General features: G+C 30.6%; 1 protein-coding gene across 7 annotated transcripts in view; it reads right to left on the bottom strand.

Moving 5' to 3' along the window:
* LOC125065139 overlaps window positions 1-16,873 on the bottom strand; it is a 77,841-nt gene that overhangs the window by 22,446 nt on the left and 38,522 nt on the right. For 3 of the 7 annotated variants that reach the window (XM_047672596.1, XM_047672597.1, XM_047672598.1), the window contains 10 exons: window positions 7,372-7,556; window positions 6,561-6,723; window positions 3,694-3,786; window positions 3,169-3,314; window positions 2,880-2,946; window positions 2,738-2,773; window positions 1,747-1,966; window positions 1,189-1,303; window positions 892-924; window positions 85-150 (listed from right to left, as the gene is read on the bottom strand). In XM_047672596.1, coding sequence (XP_047528552.1) covers window positions 85-150; window positions 892-924; window positions 1,189-1,303; window positions 1,747-1,966; window positions 2,738-2,773; window positions 2,880-2,946; window positions 3,169-3,314; window positions 3,694-3,786; window positions 6,561-6,723; window positions 7,372-7,556 — 1,124 coding nt within the window. The remainder of the gene's footprint in view (window positions 1-84; window positions 151-891; window positions 925-1,188; window positions 1,304-1,746; window positions 1,967-2,737; window positions 2,774-2,879; window positions 2,947-3,168; window positions 3,315-3,693; window positions 3,787-6,560; window positions 6,724-7,371; window positions 7,557-16,873) is intronic. The other 4 variants (XM_047672600.1, XM_047672602.1, XM_047672603.1 and 1 more) reach the window with 2 other exon arrangements.

Below are 16,873 nucleotides of genomic sequence, written 5' to 3'. Positions count from 1 at the left end.
AATATTATTGGTATAATAATCACATCGAGCATTCGTTTCAACATGAAAGGCACCACAACATGCAGACATGTTAAGGAACCTTACACTCTTCTGGATAGCACGAGCGAGTAATGTGGAGTAAGGAGGCAGAGGGGAATTCTCGTCTAACCACTGTTAGTGCCGGCGGCGCCCAAGCAGCGATGTGGACATAGCATTAAATGCATCAGTGAAACCAATTATATTAGCTTCGACATAAACGCTTCGGTGTTATTAATAACTTCGATAATTACTTGACTATGTTTATTATTATTTATAATTAAATCAATAGCTGAAAATATCCAAGTACGCAAGTGCAAAAATATAGATTCATAAATGCTTCATTCAAATTGCAATTACCAGTTATAATGAAAATTGTATGAATATTGCGTGAATTCAATCACTCAATTGCGAAAAGATTAGAAGTCTTATATAACACGAAACGTTTATATCATCGCTAATCTTAAAGGTGTTAAGTGGCAACGAACAGCTTCTTTATTTTAATACAATAAACTTAAATGTTAAGTGTTACATTTTAAATACAAATAATATGTTAAATATTTTTTTTTAATTGTGTGTCATAAAAAAAAGAATCAAATAACCTTAATTGAATATAAATTAAGGATATTTTAATTAGAAATATGCAATTTCAATATCCGTTAGTATTATCAACAGCTTAAGAAATATAATAATAATTATTTGTCCACAATGAATAATAAAAAGAACACAATATATACATATATTGAAAACTGTAGTCGGATTTAATTTGCTTTATTGATCGACTGAAAGGTAAAGCCAGTATTAAAATACGAAACAATATAAAATGTTACAATAGTTATATCACAGGTACACAGATAAAAAATGAAAATATCGTACCCCGTCAAAAATGTCCATGACCTCGTCCCACCACTAGAAAAGAAAACAAATCCAATTTGTGTTGCTGATATCTAAGAGACTATGCAGGCTGTTAGTATTCAATTTGAATAGGTTTTTATTTTATAATTCGCGAAGTTAAGTCTTATGTAATTGTGAGACTATGAAATGAAAATGGTTGGGAATGAAGAATTGATTTTTATTTTTATTTTCATCCATGTTCCAAATTATGAGTATGGCGATATCGACCTGAGTTCCCATGTGGCGGAAAAGAAGAATGATTGTCTGCCTTTTATTTACCTGTTTGGCTTCTTTATCGATTACAGAAGATTTTCCTGGCACGTAGTTCTCTATTCTCCCTGGTTGGCTTTTGTATACTTCCTGTCGGGCTCTTCCTGATGCTAATGTGCTGTATCTAAAAAATATCACTTTTATATATATATGTATGTATGGATTTATATAAAAGATATCCTTTTATATATATTTATTATATAATTCCGTCTTTAAAGATAATTCCCTATTGGAAACTGTTTTGCAGAATATAAAAGGTATACACAGTTATATATTTTAAAAAAAATTAAAATTTATGATTATCTTCACGTGAGTTTGCTTATTATTTTAAAACAAATTACCTGTATTTATATATTATTTTTAATAAATATGTGATTGTTATCTACTTTGTTCAATTTAATGGAATATAATAAATATAAACTTTACTCTAATTTCTGTTTACAATGTTATTACGTATCTGTAGAGAACGCGTACCGTTTGTTTAATCTAAATTTGTTTTAGAATAAAGTTTTACATTTAAACAATAAATAAATAATATGTCAAAATTTTATTTTTTTAGTCACTTACTTGTTATTCGCTACATAAGATGATGTATCGTCATATCTCCTGTCTTCCTGTACTGAGGCAGTACGTCGTCTAGGACCGGTAGTGACATCACTGTCATATGCATCACTCCACGTGCTTGATGCTAGCCTGCTGAGACCACCTTCAGGTTCACTGAGGTACCCAGAACGGGGATCGAAGTACGCATACTGCGACCTGTTGCTATTTGGTCTTTGTAATTCACCTAAAACATATTTTTTAATTATACACTTCACGCATGATATTTGTTCAGAGTACTGTGATATTAAAATGTTTTCAAACTGTTTAAACACTTTCGAGTATCTTATAATATCAACATTTTTATCATTTCATTTTCTATTATAGAATAAACTTTAAAATAAGGGTTATTATTATAATACACGTTTTTTGTTAATATAAAGACATGATTTATTATTTATTTCCCGGGTATATAATAAGGATATGTACTAAAATATCTATAGTCAATAGTACGATCTATCATAATCTGTCCTCCTCCTGTAAACGCCATTAAAGAGCGCATTTCTTGCAATTTCTGGACTTAATGATGGACAAAGATGCAAGCAACAAACAATGACGATGTGTTGTAGCGAATGGTGATTATATTTCAGGTCAATTGTGTCTTAAGAATTGCTAGCGTTAGTTTGAAAATATTGATAACACACAAATATAAAACGCAATACAATTCAGAATTATAAGACATTATTACATCAATGATATTATGAACGTTTTTTTTGTTACGTTTTGTATGTTAATTTCATGTCAAACTCATGATTCCTATTACTATTTGTATTTATTTAGTAATTTTAATCAAGAAAGCGGGCTTTTTTAAATAATTATAACAAAACATTAAATATGAATATTATGTCGAATGTTGTCAATGTCAACATTTTTAATTGTTATTATTGAAAAGCGTTATTAGTTTATGGTGATACAGCCACCGATGCATGGAAAAATTTGGAAAATATGCAATAATCACCTCGGCGGTTTTTGTATCGTATAGTCACATAATCCTCTGAAAAAGAAAATGTATGATGTTTGTGTACAATAACTGAATAAAAAAAAATTATAAATTAAAAAAAAAAATTAAATATATAGGGAAATATATTATGGAAACTTACCGTCGTATTTGTTTTTGTGTATGGTGTCGTACATTTTTTTGTACCACCTCGATGGGTCTTTCACTTCCTACAAAACGAATTTATTATTATACGGATGTAATATTAGATAGACATTGATTTGAATCAATTTTCCATATTCATAGTTATAATCTGTCCATTAGAAACCGATAAGATCTAGTGGTTTAATTATTATTTATCGGGGTGATCTTTTACTACTGATACTTTTAAACTCGTTGAATAATTATACTATATAAATTTGAAGGAATCAAATAATTTATAAAATACTAACAGATCTGAGTGCTACGGGCATTCCGTCTTTGGTAGTTGGTCCGATTCCTTCGATTTTTTTCTTAACGTCATTCATTTTCTGACTCCGCTCGTAATCACTGCGATCGCCTTCTCCCTCGCTGGCGTATTCTTTCCGTAATGCATGCACTGGAAAATAATTTAAGTTATATCATTAGCATTATTATTTATTTTTTTATTTTTAAACAAAGAATTACTTCAATTTTTTATTATTCTAGATAGCTCGTACATTTTGGAATGGACTATTTAAACAACCGTAAAATGCACATTAATTCCAACCAACTCATAATTACTTAGTAACAATCAACAGATAAATTAGAAATTTATAGATGTTTTTCGTTGCTTATTTTTTTTAAAGATCAAAATCAAGGTAGTTTAATTTTTTTGTAAATTATATTGATAAATATTAATATAACGCATACTTTATAGGGTACGCACACTAAAATAGTTCTTACTATATCTATAAATATTAATAGATTACTAATAATTCCTGTATTGATATATTTACCTGGGTCACCTTTGGGAGGCGATGGTCGGTCACGTGGAAGGCGGGGATCTCTCTCCTGTGAGTAATTGCTCAGTCCACGAGAGATTTGACCTTCTGGAAAAATAAAAGAAATGTGTATTTATTGATAGATACATTCAGTTACGTGATAGTTTGCTACATATGGTATTAAAACCGATAATTGCCATAAGTAACGACATTTTTTTTTGTAAATAATATGATTATATACATATGTACTTATATTAATGACGAAACTAACTGTGGATGGATTGGAAAATATATGTAAGCTTAGTCTGAAACGATCTAGTTGGAGGTTATTTATGATACACCTCGGTATACCTAACAAGCGTCGGTCTAACAGAAAATCCAATTAGATAATAGTTATCTCAGACGAACCGTCGCACCGGCTCCTCAACGGCATTGTGACACCCTATTAAACTTTAATAAAACTGCCGGACCCTCGTCAGGCATCGCTTCCGTCATAGTAAAACGTTACGGTATCGATTTTTTTTTCATTTTCGATACAATATTGAATACGTCATTCGTTAAATTGACGGCTATCTAAGTGACCTTTCGTCCGATATATTTATAAATGCCTTAAAGTACAGTTTCGTAAAAAATATTTCTATTGCTATATTTATATATGATGTCGCCGACTCTTCCTTATCCCTTTTAGAGATCTATAAATCTGTAATCAAAGTATTACAGTACATATTAAGCACCCGAACCAACAATATATTAAGCTGTATCTCTAAAACATGCGTCATTTTTTAATACGACATAGTCTATCATTGACCTGGAATTATAAACTTAAAATACTATAAAAATTTTATATCAATAATTTTGTAGTTTTTGCGTGAAACCGGAAAAACAAACACAATAAACTTACCTATAAACGTATAAATTAATCTTAAGTGTTCTAATACATTTTATTAATCGTTGTATATAATAATAAATAAATAATAACATTTTAAATAGGAAATTTAACGAGTTTATGTATCACATAATTAAGTGAAAAATTATCAACAATTTTCGAACACAATTTACTTATTTAATTTAAAATGAATACCTGCTAACTAGGCCGGAGTAATTCGAGTTTCGCGTATTATTAATTAACGTTATTAAATTCAAAGGGATACAAATTAGAGATTACTGTAGACAGGATTGGGGATGACGATTCGAAGCAATTAGCAGGTAAACAATTTATCATATTCGCAAAATATTTCCAACGCAACAGAACGAGTTATCAAGTGTCAGTAATTTGCTACGGGGGACACAGTTATCAGCATTCCGTAATTTATAATGAAAGCGAAACTCGTGGACTATTTATAAAACTTTGACGGCAATTAACCCTTGTTTTAACAGTATGGACGTGAATAAATTATAAAAGTTCTTGGTTCATAAATTTATCAAAACTCGTTACGGAATAGAATGGATCTATACATATTTGACAGAAAAATTAAATATTTAAACTTGATAGTTATTTTAAATCATTAACACATTACTGTAGTATATTTAAAATACTTACATATGTATATTACCAAGTTTAATTTTGTATTTTTTTTGGTTTGATTGGATTTATGTTCAACTTTATTTAAGCGTAATAATATCTCTTATTACGTTAAAATATACTTATACACAATATTTGGTGGTAATAAATAAAAAAAAAATTAATAAATGTAAAAATAATTTATATTTACTATACATTAAAATGTATTGATTTGGTTAAATATTGCTATTAAATTTAAACACATATACATATAAACTTTTTATTAGGAATTATAATCAGTCCAATCGCCCCAAAATCGTTGTAAAATACATCCATAAAAAATACTTTGATATGAAACTAGATTTTAATTAGATTTACTGGATAGTAGGGCTTGGTGTAAGCCTTTCTGGTTAGGTACTGTAAACTCATAGTATACTCTACCGCCAATAAAGCAATGCTAAGCATTATTGTGTTCCGGTTTTTAAGGATGAGCCAGTGTGCCTTTCGGCCCTAGTTATGACATCTTAGTTTCCAAGGTTGGTGGCACATTGGCGATATAAGGAATACTTAATATTTCTTACAGTGTCCATGTCTATGAGTGATGGTGTTCATTTACCATCAGGTGACCCATTTACCAGTCTGCCTACATATTTTAAATAAATAAATAATATTTAAGAAACTTCATCAGGCCGAAATTTCTTAAGATACTTTAGAATTTATTATTATGTTTTCCTATGACAAATGTGCAGTCATAACTTAAACTTTGTATGCATAACACAACGTAACCAGTGACTGGTCTTGAATTGCAATGCTGTGAATTACATTAAGCTAATTATCCTCAGAGAATAATGAGGACTATTTAATACATTTATTTAATATATTTAGTCAATTTATCGTTTAATTGATAAACGGTATGTTTATATCATCTATTGAAAATAATACAGTTGTTACTATTAAGTTAAAAATGCTTATTATTTGGATAGCCTGTAATGCCTTTTTCAGGTTTACAACACGTATTAACATATTAACTAGATTTAGAGAGATTCTATTTTTTTTTCAATTCACAAAGTATATTTATATAGTATTAATCTTTGTATTAAAAAAAAAAACAAGTATTTTATCACTACAACTCAATATTACGTGTTTGTTTGTTACGTAAGTACGACCATAAAAATAATAATATACTTTACGATAGTATATTATGTTTATGGGCATGACCGTAACACGAGGAATTAGAATCGAACCCAAGATGACAACCCAACTATACAAGCAGACATGACTATTCAGTCGATATACTGTTCCTTCAATAGGACGTAATATTAAAACTATATTTTCATTTATATAATAAAAAAGAAACATAGGATATTATGATATACATTACCACGTGCTTTCTGCAACAGTGTGACGGTTGGGTTCTGGGCTCTCGGTAGACGACTAGTGCTGGAAGACCCCAAGGTATTCAGTCCAGTAACCGGTGCGCTTAACGAGGTCCGAAGACGGCCTTCGCTTTCTGAACCGCTCGTGCAACCGTTCTGATCAGAACTCTGAAATTATACATTTAAGTTTTTATTTTTTAATTAATATTTTCTCAGGAAAATAAATTTATGAGTAAATGGGTCTATATAGGTAAGCAGCTACTTTGCTGAACGATTGTTTTACTAGTAATAAATGGGACCTGTCAATATTTGTTGCAGCCAGTCACTCAAAATCTATATCGGTATGCTTTGCCGAGTCACAGCTATCATATAATATTAATTATATTAGTCATTGAGGTTTAATCAATATAATGACTGAGCTGAGTGAGTGGTTCATATTTACATAACCATAATGTTCTAACCAATTTCTCCGAACGTGGAAATACCAAAAATAGTTCCTACTATGGCGAATCAAAGCTAAATGAGCTTAGTTTTCTTTGAAAAAAATACTTGTATTGGTCATAAATTTACAAGTCATATAATATCTTGTATGTACAAGTGCTGTTGTTGTGGTTTTCCCGTGATGATTCAGATGTAAAAGAAAAAAAATAAGAAATTCCTTTTCGATCTAGGTGAGGGTATTAAACAGATACTATCTTGATATCTAATAAAAAAAAGATATTGTAATGATTGGGTGTCAGTATTTAAAATACATGCTGAATTTGATTATCGGTACGCAATACCAAAAATACAAGGTTGAACCGAACGTCAACTTACACCAAACTTTCGTCTAGGTGGTGGCGTGTCTTCAAAATGAACAGGTCGGAAGGTTTTCCTCGGAGTCTGTGGTGATGTGGTGTTACTGTTCGGAGACCATATGGGCGGCGGCGGAGGCGGTGGTGCGCTAGGGCTTTCCGCGCTTGGCGTTACGCCCCCCGCTGGCGCCCCGGGCCGCCAAATGGCTAAAATAAATCACCTCTTTATACATCACACGAAACTGTTTTCTTAAATACAGTTAATGATCTCAACGTATTTGTTTATTTCTTTGTTTTAAGAAATTTCTATACTTATTAAATCATTTAATGATTATTTTTTATTTACCTTAAGACCCATTAAGCCTAAGTTACATTCAAAGTAATATAATCTTAAAATTACATTTTTGTTTCATTTATTTTAGAAACATGTAAGGCTAACGTTTTTATTGTATACAATATTCGATGAAGCTGTTAAAATAAACTCCTTTGCTATTTCGTCTCTTAAAGCATATAAAGAAATGACCGCAATGCATAGCGGCAAATTGATTACTATCCCAGTTGAATAAAATTACTCGCTACAGTTAGGAATCAATATGTGAGCAAATAAAACTACGAGTAAATCCGAAGGTTGAGTTATACCTACTCCATTCAATTTGGGCATTTTCACACAGAGTACTGCATTTTACGATCTCGCTATAAATCTTCCTAAAACGGACAATCGACGTGTGTTTATTCGGTCGTTTTGAACAAATTGGGTTAGCGGACACACCCTATCTACATAACATAGGCTGTTTGGTGATCGCATTTCAATTCTAATCGATAAATATTTACCTCTGCTAATATCAAATTAGTTTGAGTGCTTAATCAATCATAAAAAGCAGGTCAAGTGATTGGAGACTCGCTATCATCTCGATATTTGACTGCGTAATATTGTTCCTTCATCTTTATTTAAGAAGATAATAATGACCTCGATCTAAAATCTATTGTTTTGTAAATTTTAAAGCAAGTTCCAATTTGTTATTTGTTACTTCGTAATTAAAATGTTTTTGTTTTAATCATATCATGGTATTCAATTACTAAGCCAGCGTTGCTTTTAATAAGCCTGATATTATTACGAACACTCTTAAAACCTTCTAGGAAATCCAGCTAAAGTTTATAACTCGAGTCGCCGGATTATCAAAATTAAATATCACGTACATTTCTAATAAAAGAAAACAAAACGTATTTATCTCATAAAATATGCCACGGTCGCTAGGGATTAAATCAGATCGAGATAATTGATTATTTATTAAATTGTATGGATTCGCACGCCGGCATCAAAGGGAAACGTAAATAAATTAAAAGTGAGCCAAAGCGATTTCAATTAGGGCGAAATTGAGAAAGCCTTGCCCGGATCCATACGAGTGACTTTAAGTGCTCTGCAATGTACGTGGTTAATCAATATGGAGATTTGTAAACATTCAGAAATAAAAGCTCGCGAATGCTAAAAGTGTAGTCGCGTTAATTGATATTGTTTTAAGATTGTTGGTACATATTTCAAATAAAGATTTTATGGTTTTGAAACATACTTTTTTGTTTTGGTTTTTTATGACTTAAATTTGATTAAATTAAATTTTAAAACAAGTCGCTATCACAAATACAGATTTTGATAGGAACCAATATTGATTTGTTAACACATCAACGTTTCTATTAAATATTCAAAAAATGTTTATCAGCAAATTAGTCGAGTTGAGATTAATACCCGAATCTAATCTACTGGTCGTTATTGCCTGGCAGAAGATGAAATCTCCGAGAGTAAATAAATATTTACAATGTAAATCTTATTATTCAACAACGACCTTGTTGTACGATATTATTTCTACTTAGTATAATTATATTTATTTATTATACTTATAGAATATTTGTCCCCGATCTAAGTATATTTAATTTTTATGCTCTTACTTAAGTGTGATGTCCTGACTGATTTCGGTCATAACTAGAGTCTCAAGTAAAGCCGATTACGCAGGATATGTTATGATATTCAAATATGTGAATGTGTGAAGTGTGAATATACATAGAAGTACTTACACATTAGTCTTTTTAATGGATGGAACGGCAACCCGGCTTACGTGCTTTCCGAGGCATGGGAATGTTAACCCAGCACTGTCCTTTCCTATTTTTGGATTGCAAATTTAGTTTAACAAAAGTCCCTAGTTTCATATATGTACATACAAATTACATTAAAAAAATATTACGCCGAAGTTCTTCGGTATATAATAGGAATTCAACTTTTTTATTTATTTTATTAACCAACCGACGAACCGTAGTGTTATCTAACTTTCTTCTCGGGCTACAGTCATGTACATTTAGGATTCTCGTCACAAAAACGAACGCGCGGCTTGTTAACTCGCTATGCGAATGAAACTTTGCTTGTTGGCTTTTATGCCAAAGTTGTCGCAACTACAAGAAGGTCCTATTTAACTCTACATACAAATACCTATATACACGTGATTGTAGAGATCACGTGTAACGAAACTTTTCCTTGAATGGGCCTTTAGACTAGATAGTACTCTTATTGAGGCACGGTATTTCTAATCTATGTGTGTGTGTGTGTGTGTTTGAGTAGAAAAATATTAGTGAATCAGACTTTAGTCTTAAAATTTGTGTTGCATGCAAACAAATTTGTTTACAAGCCTATTTATTATTTTTAGGTTAATTCTTTTTAAGCGTTTAATAAGTCCAGCGTATACAAGCACAAGAGACAAGAGACTTATAATGCCAATGTAAGCGGTGGTGAGATCTCTCCTACATACAAGTTGTCATTTACCAATCCTCCTGTCTATTTTCAATAAAAAAAAAAAACGATTTTGTCAGTGTATCGGTGGTGAAGTATCGTGAGGAAACCTGCATGTATCTAATTAAACCGAAATTCTTCAACAATCCGCATTGGAGCAGCGTGGTGGAATAGGCTCAAACCTTTTCTTCAAAAGAAAGTGGAGGCCTTAACCCAGCGGTGAGCAATTTAAAGGCTGTTATTTACTTATTTAATATATATCTATCTTATAATTTATAAGGCATGATAATGTATATTCAGAATATATTTTTTTCATTGTAATAATTCGCCTACAACATTGTGATAGCAATTAAACGAAGAAATGTTGCGAATCTTTTTGCAACTTTACTCTGACATGATTCTTATAAGAAATATTTATAAAATAACATTTATTTATATTTTTGTTGTCCTAGAGAGAGCGAGAAAGAGAGAGAGAGAGAGAGAGAATTAATTACGCTTTATAGAATAACACGTTTGACAAAAACGTACAATTAAATATAATCAAGAAAAAGTCCTAAAACAAATTTGTGTGTGTACCTACTATAAAATATTTCTAAATTACGTTTTTAGATTAACGGAATAATTTTATGAATAAGTTTTATATTTGTAGATTTTTCGGCATTTTGTCTATATTATACATTTAAGGCACAAAAAGTGTATCTTGCAATAATTATAGGATAGACACAAAATGGAGGACTATAAATTAAAATTTACTGATTTCTGTCGCGGGTAAGCTTGTAGGTATTAAATAAACGAAAAAAGAAAAATTCAAAACCTATTTTTTTATAAAAACAAGAGTACATTATACTTCGGAACATCTATATCATTTACGGTTGAACGCGCTAATCTCAGGAACTACGAGTCCGATTTGTAAAAATCTCATTGCGATATATGGCCCGTTTAGTAAAGAAGGTTATCGGCTACTATTATGTTATGCCACGACCCTAAAGACGGAAGATATAACAATAAAGTTCAACTAATCTGGCAAACTACTGACGTTAAGTAAAACATTTCATCATGTATATGAATATTTTTTTACTAAGGTAGATAGATATTATTAATGTATGACGTGATGATGATGATGAAGAATCTGTTTCGTTAAACGTGCAATCTTTCTATACGTATTGATTGATTGTGCGTTATAAAGTATGTTTCAGATTAATCTATTTAATTTGGCACTATAAGCCTTTTCGGTCCTTATTAGTGGCTAACTGTTACTCACCCGCTTCGCTGAGCTAAAGGCGTTTAAATTGATTTAAAATTAGTTATTTATAATAATAATAATTAATGATGAAATTAATGATTTTTTTTATAGCTACCGTGAGATTTACTGGCATTATATACAGTCTATAATTTGCGCAAACATATGTTCTTACTCTACACCAATTTTTATAAATATCGGTTCAAGCGTTCTTGAGTTATAGCGGGACGTACAGACGGAAATTTCAAAAATGGTAAAAGTGGTGTCCGTGAGTCATGAAACGAATATTTATGACGAAATTCGACAGAAAAATTGAGTGTACAACCAGACTCTACAGATTTATATAGCAATAAGTATAGATAGTATAGATACAGAAGTGGTGAAAGAAGGCCTATTAGCATATATGACATATTGTATGAAACAGGCTTAATACAGATCTAGCGCGGCATATAAATACTTAGTAACGTAACGAGTTATAATATGTATATGTGTGTTTTTATATTAATATTAATAAATAACATATAAACATATTAATCCAAGAAATCAGAACATGAATTAGGTAATTAGATCATTTTCTGGAATTTTCTTACAACAATGTCGTACAACTATATTTAATGATACGTAATATGAACTTACTCGTATATACGTGTACTTTATTTCCTTTATTTCACAGCATTCGCGTTTAAGGTAAACAGTACGTGTTCAAAACTGTTACACCTAAATAAACAAATTATCAAATGAAGGTACAGCTAGTAAATGATAATGCTTAATCTTTATTACGACCTTGGATCAAGTTCTATATATTTTTTAATTACGTCCTCTTTGACAATCCAACCAAAGCGGTTACAGTCGTCAATCTCAATGACTAACATCTGCGCAGGAGATAATAATATTATGAAGTACAAATATGTGCGTAAACACACTCTGTTTCCATACTCTCATAAGCCGAATCGAAGGGACACGTATCCAAGACGAATGAAGAGATCAAACGCAATATATATATAGCTTTACATGCTTTCGAAGCGAGGAGTGCCAATTTCTGGTTTCGAGGTACCTACTAATGAGATTTACAACAAAACAAGAGAATATCTGAAACCTCTAGATCTGTTGCATTAATAACTACTACAAGACCAACGAGGCACTCATATTTTTTTATTATAAATATGACTTAAATTGATGTAATTATTTTATTAATTGAATAGCATATCAATTTTCATCATCATTTTCACAAGTCACGACATTTAAACATTCAGGTAATTATATGTAGGTCGCATCAAATTGTTTGGTTAAAATTTTCTTTATTTTAGTCAAAGATTCGTGTCCGATTTTATCACAGTAATTAGCTAAAACCACAAACGTGGTCGCAGACCGCTAGCATATAGGTCGACAGGTATCAAAATATCTGAAAAAGGATGATATATTTTGTGTTAAAATACTAGCAGTAAAGTAAGTTAAAATTATTTAAGCATATTTTTGATTACTTTTGTATTAAATACAGTAAAAGTAATGTTTTATTTTTAATTTCCAGCAAATCGCTTAGTCTCCGTTGAAATCGGTCAGGACAAATCATCATCAAAAAATTCCCATATTCAATTAGCGTATTGCTAATTTGTATGCTTTGCAATACCTATTTCTTTAAAAAAGTTATACTGCTGCAGAAATTAGGTTTTTAATGTATGAAGTTATGTAATTCATATTAAGTTTATAAGTAACCCAGTTTTAATAAGATTCTGAGTTCAAATACGGATAAATAGATATTTATAATTGATGATTGATGTGAAGAACAATATCATGATCAAGTCTGCATAATTATGAGATCCGAAAACAACGATTAACCAGAATAGTGGATAAGTTCCAAGCTTATTTCCTCAAATAAGCTTGGAACTTATCCACTATATTTCAATATACAAGTATTTTCCAGACAGCAACAGATTGATTTGATCTTTAATAAATTGCGTAACCAGGGAAATAACAAAAATAGTTAACTCTCTGAAAAATAAGTAAATACACATTAATGTACCACTTATAAAAACGTTATTTTTATCTCGTCGAGAGAAATTGGTACAATCACTTGGCCCTCTTTTCATTCATTAAAACTTGGTCTTTTGCTATTCAAAGTTGTTAAGTATAAGAATTTTTACAGACGTATTTTTCATTGAATTAACTGCGGACGTTTCAGAAGAGAATTAAAGTAAATTTGAAGCAGTTTAAAACTTATTTCATTAAACATTGACTCGTTTAAATCATAACTTTCATTCCTTTGAAAAATAAACTGAAAGGATTCGAAAGTTGTAATTTATATAATCTTTGAATAGTTTTAAAATAGGCATTAAGTGAATATAATTTTTTAAATTTATTTTTAAGTTAAAGTTGTTGAGGGATTAATTAGATTGTTTATAATCTACAAGAGGTACTTCCTATCTGTTACCTGTTGGGAATTTACAATCTTATTTATCCTAAGTTATCAATTTATTCGGATATACTTTTATGTTTTTCACTTCGGAACTTCAGTCTGGTCCCACTTTGATTCATTTAATTATTTTGGTTTCATATTATTATTTTGATGGATAAATGAAAGTTATGCTCGTAATATTAAACAAAACTTTCATAACATTTCATTGAATGTATTACAAAATATCATCGTACTGTACTATAAACGAGTATAAAACTTTATATAATTTTGACAGATTTAATACAACGTTTTTCATCACATAATAAAGATACTTATTTTCATATACAGTTACTAACGACCATAAATATGCCTCTGATGTGGCTTCTGTTAAGAAGGATACGGTAATCTATCACCCTGCTCCGTGGCGTAGTTACTGATTTACATGTTTCCATTTCTTTCAAGACAAGCAGATTTCCCACCGATATTTTCCTTTACCGTCGAGCAACATATGAATTTTTAACATAAATTTAACACTTTAATAACACCGTGATTTAAACTTACAACCTTATATTACAATTCATACATGTTTGCACGAAGCAAAAAGCAATCTCGGCTTTAAGTAAAACTGCAATAAATAAATCAAATTATGTTTTGAGTGAAGATCGTATGCATTTCAAATACTTTACCGTACTTTCGTATGTGAAGTTTGGCTTACCTGTAACAAACGATAATAAAACATTACAATTACATAATAAAGTTACTAATTGTTTATTTATAAGCTTTGTATTTTCGTAACGTTTACCCAAATAGAACCGTTTCCTGTTTTCGCTAACACCTTCTGCCAATAATATCCAACTTGTCAAAGTGCCAAAGCATTGAGGTGTTATGACCTCTGTATTACTCTTGTTGCGCGTTTTCGTGATTTATTTTATATAATATTTTTCTTTCTTTATTTGCTGACCCACACAATTTATTTTTACATAGTATACAGATCACAACTGTATGATCTACTTCGAAATCTTAGCAAATATATTATGTGATTTTGTATATTGCATGAATAAATACTGTTCTATGTAATCGCATATATACAGGCTGTAATATTATTATATTTTTTTTAGATTTAAATAAACACTTATCGTAATACTTATATGTCTAACTAAAATATCAAAGGAAAAAGAGAGCCGTTTATTATTTATGTTTGCATTATTATTTAAGTACATACACTTATAGGCAATGTAAGGTATTATATTATATCAAGTATAATGTATGTTAAGAGACAATGTGCCCTCTTAATATAAATTTAAATGTAGTTACTAAAGATTATTTTATTATAGACGTGATTTCATAAAATGATCAGTTAAATTATCTTTCCCGTTGACACACATCTGTCTAAAATAGCTACATCTATTTATATCTCCGTTCTCTTAATGACTAGGAGTTCGTTCACACACACAGGCACAAATCAAATTTGGTTCATTGCGCAACATCGTCTGCGCGTCAGTTACGCATGTGTGACTTTATTCTTATGATTTAATTTTAGATATATTTATATTATGTATAGAAAGAATTGTTTAATCGTCACAATGTTGTCAAGTCCTACGTTATGAGTTTTAATACGCAAAATGATTTAAATAAGTTTGAGTCTTATTATGCTACTGGATTAGATTGCAACGTGCTATTCTTACTAAGGAATTTACACCCAATAATTCATAAATAAATATTATGCGGCTTCGAAAAAATCCCATTCATTAAAAAGACTCTTTAGCGTGTGTTAAAATAAATACGAGTACCGATAGAAGCTTAATGTTTTTCCCAGATTCGTGTATTATAATCGAGTTTGTTCCAGAACTATTTTTCTGATCGGCTAAGGAGATTATAAAATAACGTAGTCAACAACCACGATGAGGTGAATATATTCAGTAAGGATCTGTTTTAATTTTAAAAGATAATTAGGTACGAATATTTATAAATAATTAATCGTTTTTTATTTATGATGCGTAGGTAGGTGGACTAGCGGTGGACAATGGCGCTATAAGAAATATTAACCATTCCCTCCATCGCCAATGCGCCACTAACCTTGGGAATTAAGCTGTTATATCCCTTGTGTCTGTAATTACACTGGCTCATTCACTCTTCTAATCGGAACACAACAATACTGGGTACTGCTGTTTGGCGGTAGAATACCTAATGACTGGATGGTACCTACCGAGACGGGCTACCACAAAGTTTACACACTCAATTTATTATATTATTTTATTTTTTCATCGTACGTAGTTATACATGTGTTGGTTAACATATTATTGTTATAATCGGAAATGAAATGTAATCGACGTCCAGTTTCATTACCGTTATGAGAATTCAGAGGCAAACAATCCCGGCAATATTGACTACAACGGTCGGTCTCAAATTTAACGGCAATGAATAATTAACTAGTTGTGCCTATTGATACCGAAAATTGTTAATTTTGAATGATTGAATGCGATCGTGCAACTTCAAATGTTCACTGATTATTTTAATACCATACCCTGTTCAAGTTAGCTTAATCTTTTTGACAGACGGGCTAGTGATGAGAAACAGAAAATAAAACATATATAACAGTCGATGGAACGATGGAATGCGTAATTCAAATTAGAATACTTTTTTTTTTAACTTTATTTTCCAAAAGAGTTATACCAGCTAAAGATACCCCAACCAAAATGACCCCCGTTCGTAACAATAACTTAATAACGATTTTTGTAATCCATATTTGTAGCAGTTAATGACTGTTATTCGCGTCCCTACCGTCCAACCGATGTAACATTGTACAAGCGTCTATAATTTTCAGTGTTTCTATTTAAATTTGACTTTAAAGCAATAGTATTTAATAGAAAAAGTCTTAAAATTTTCAAAAAAGATCAAGCTATCTTGTACATGGTATAAGCATCACACCATTATTCTACCACCAAACAGTGATATGCAGATTGAGCCAGTGAAACTACAGCTGCTGCTGCGTGGGTTGATTGATGCCGTAAAAAGACTTAATTATACCATTAGCTTACAAAAAGAAATATTTTAAAAATATTAGAGTGTATTTATAGTTATGGGTTTTAAAATTAAAATATTTGCCGTATTTTAATTAA

This window comes from Vanessa atalanta, chromosome 7 (genome assembly GCF_905147765.1).
Source record: "Vanessa atalanta chromosome 7, ilVanAtal1.2, whole genome shotgun sequence".
NCBI classification, from domain to species: Eukaryota; Metazoa; Arthropoda; class Insecta; order Lepidoptera; family Nymphalidae; genus Vanessa; species Vanessa atalanta.
The sequence above is the reverse complement of the archived record's forward strand: the minus strand, read 5'-3'. Positions and strand labels throughout refer to the sequence as shown.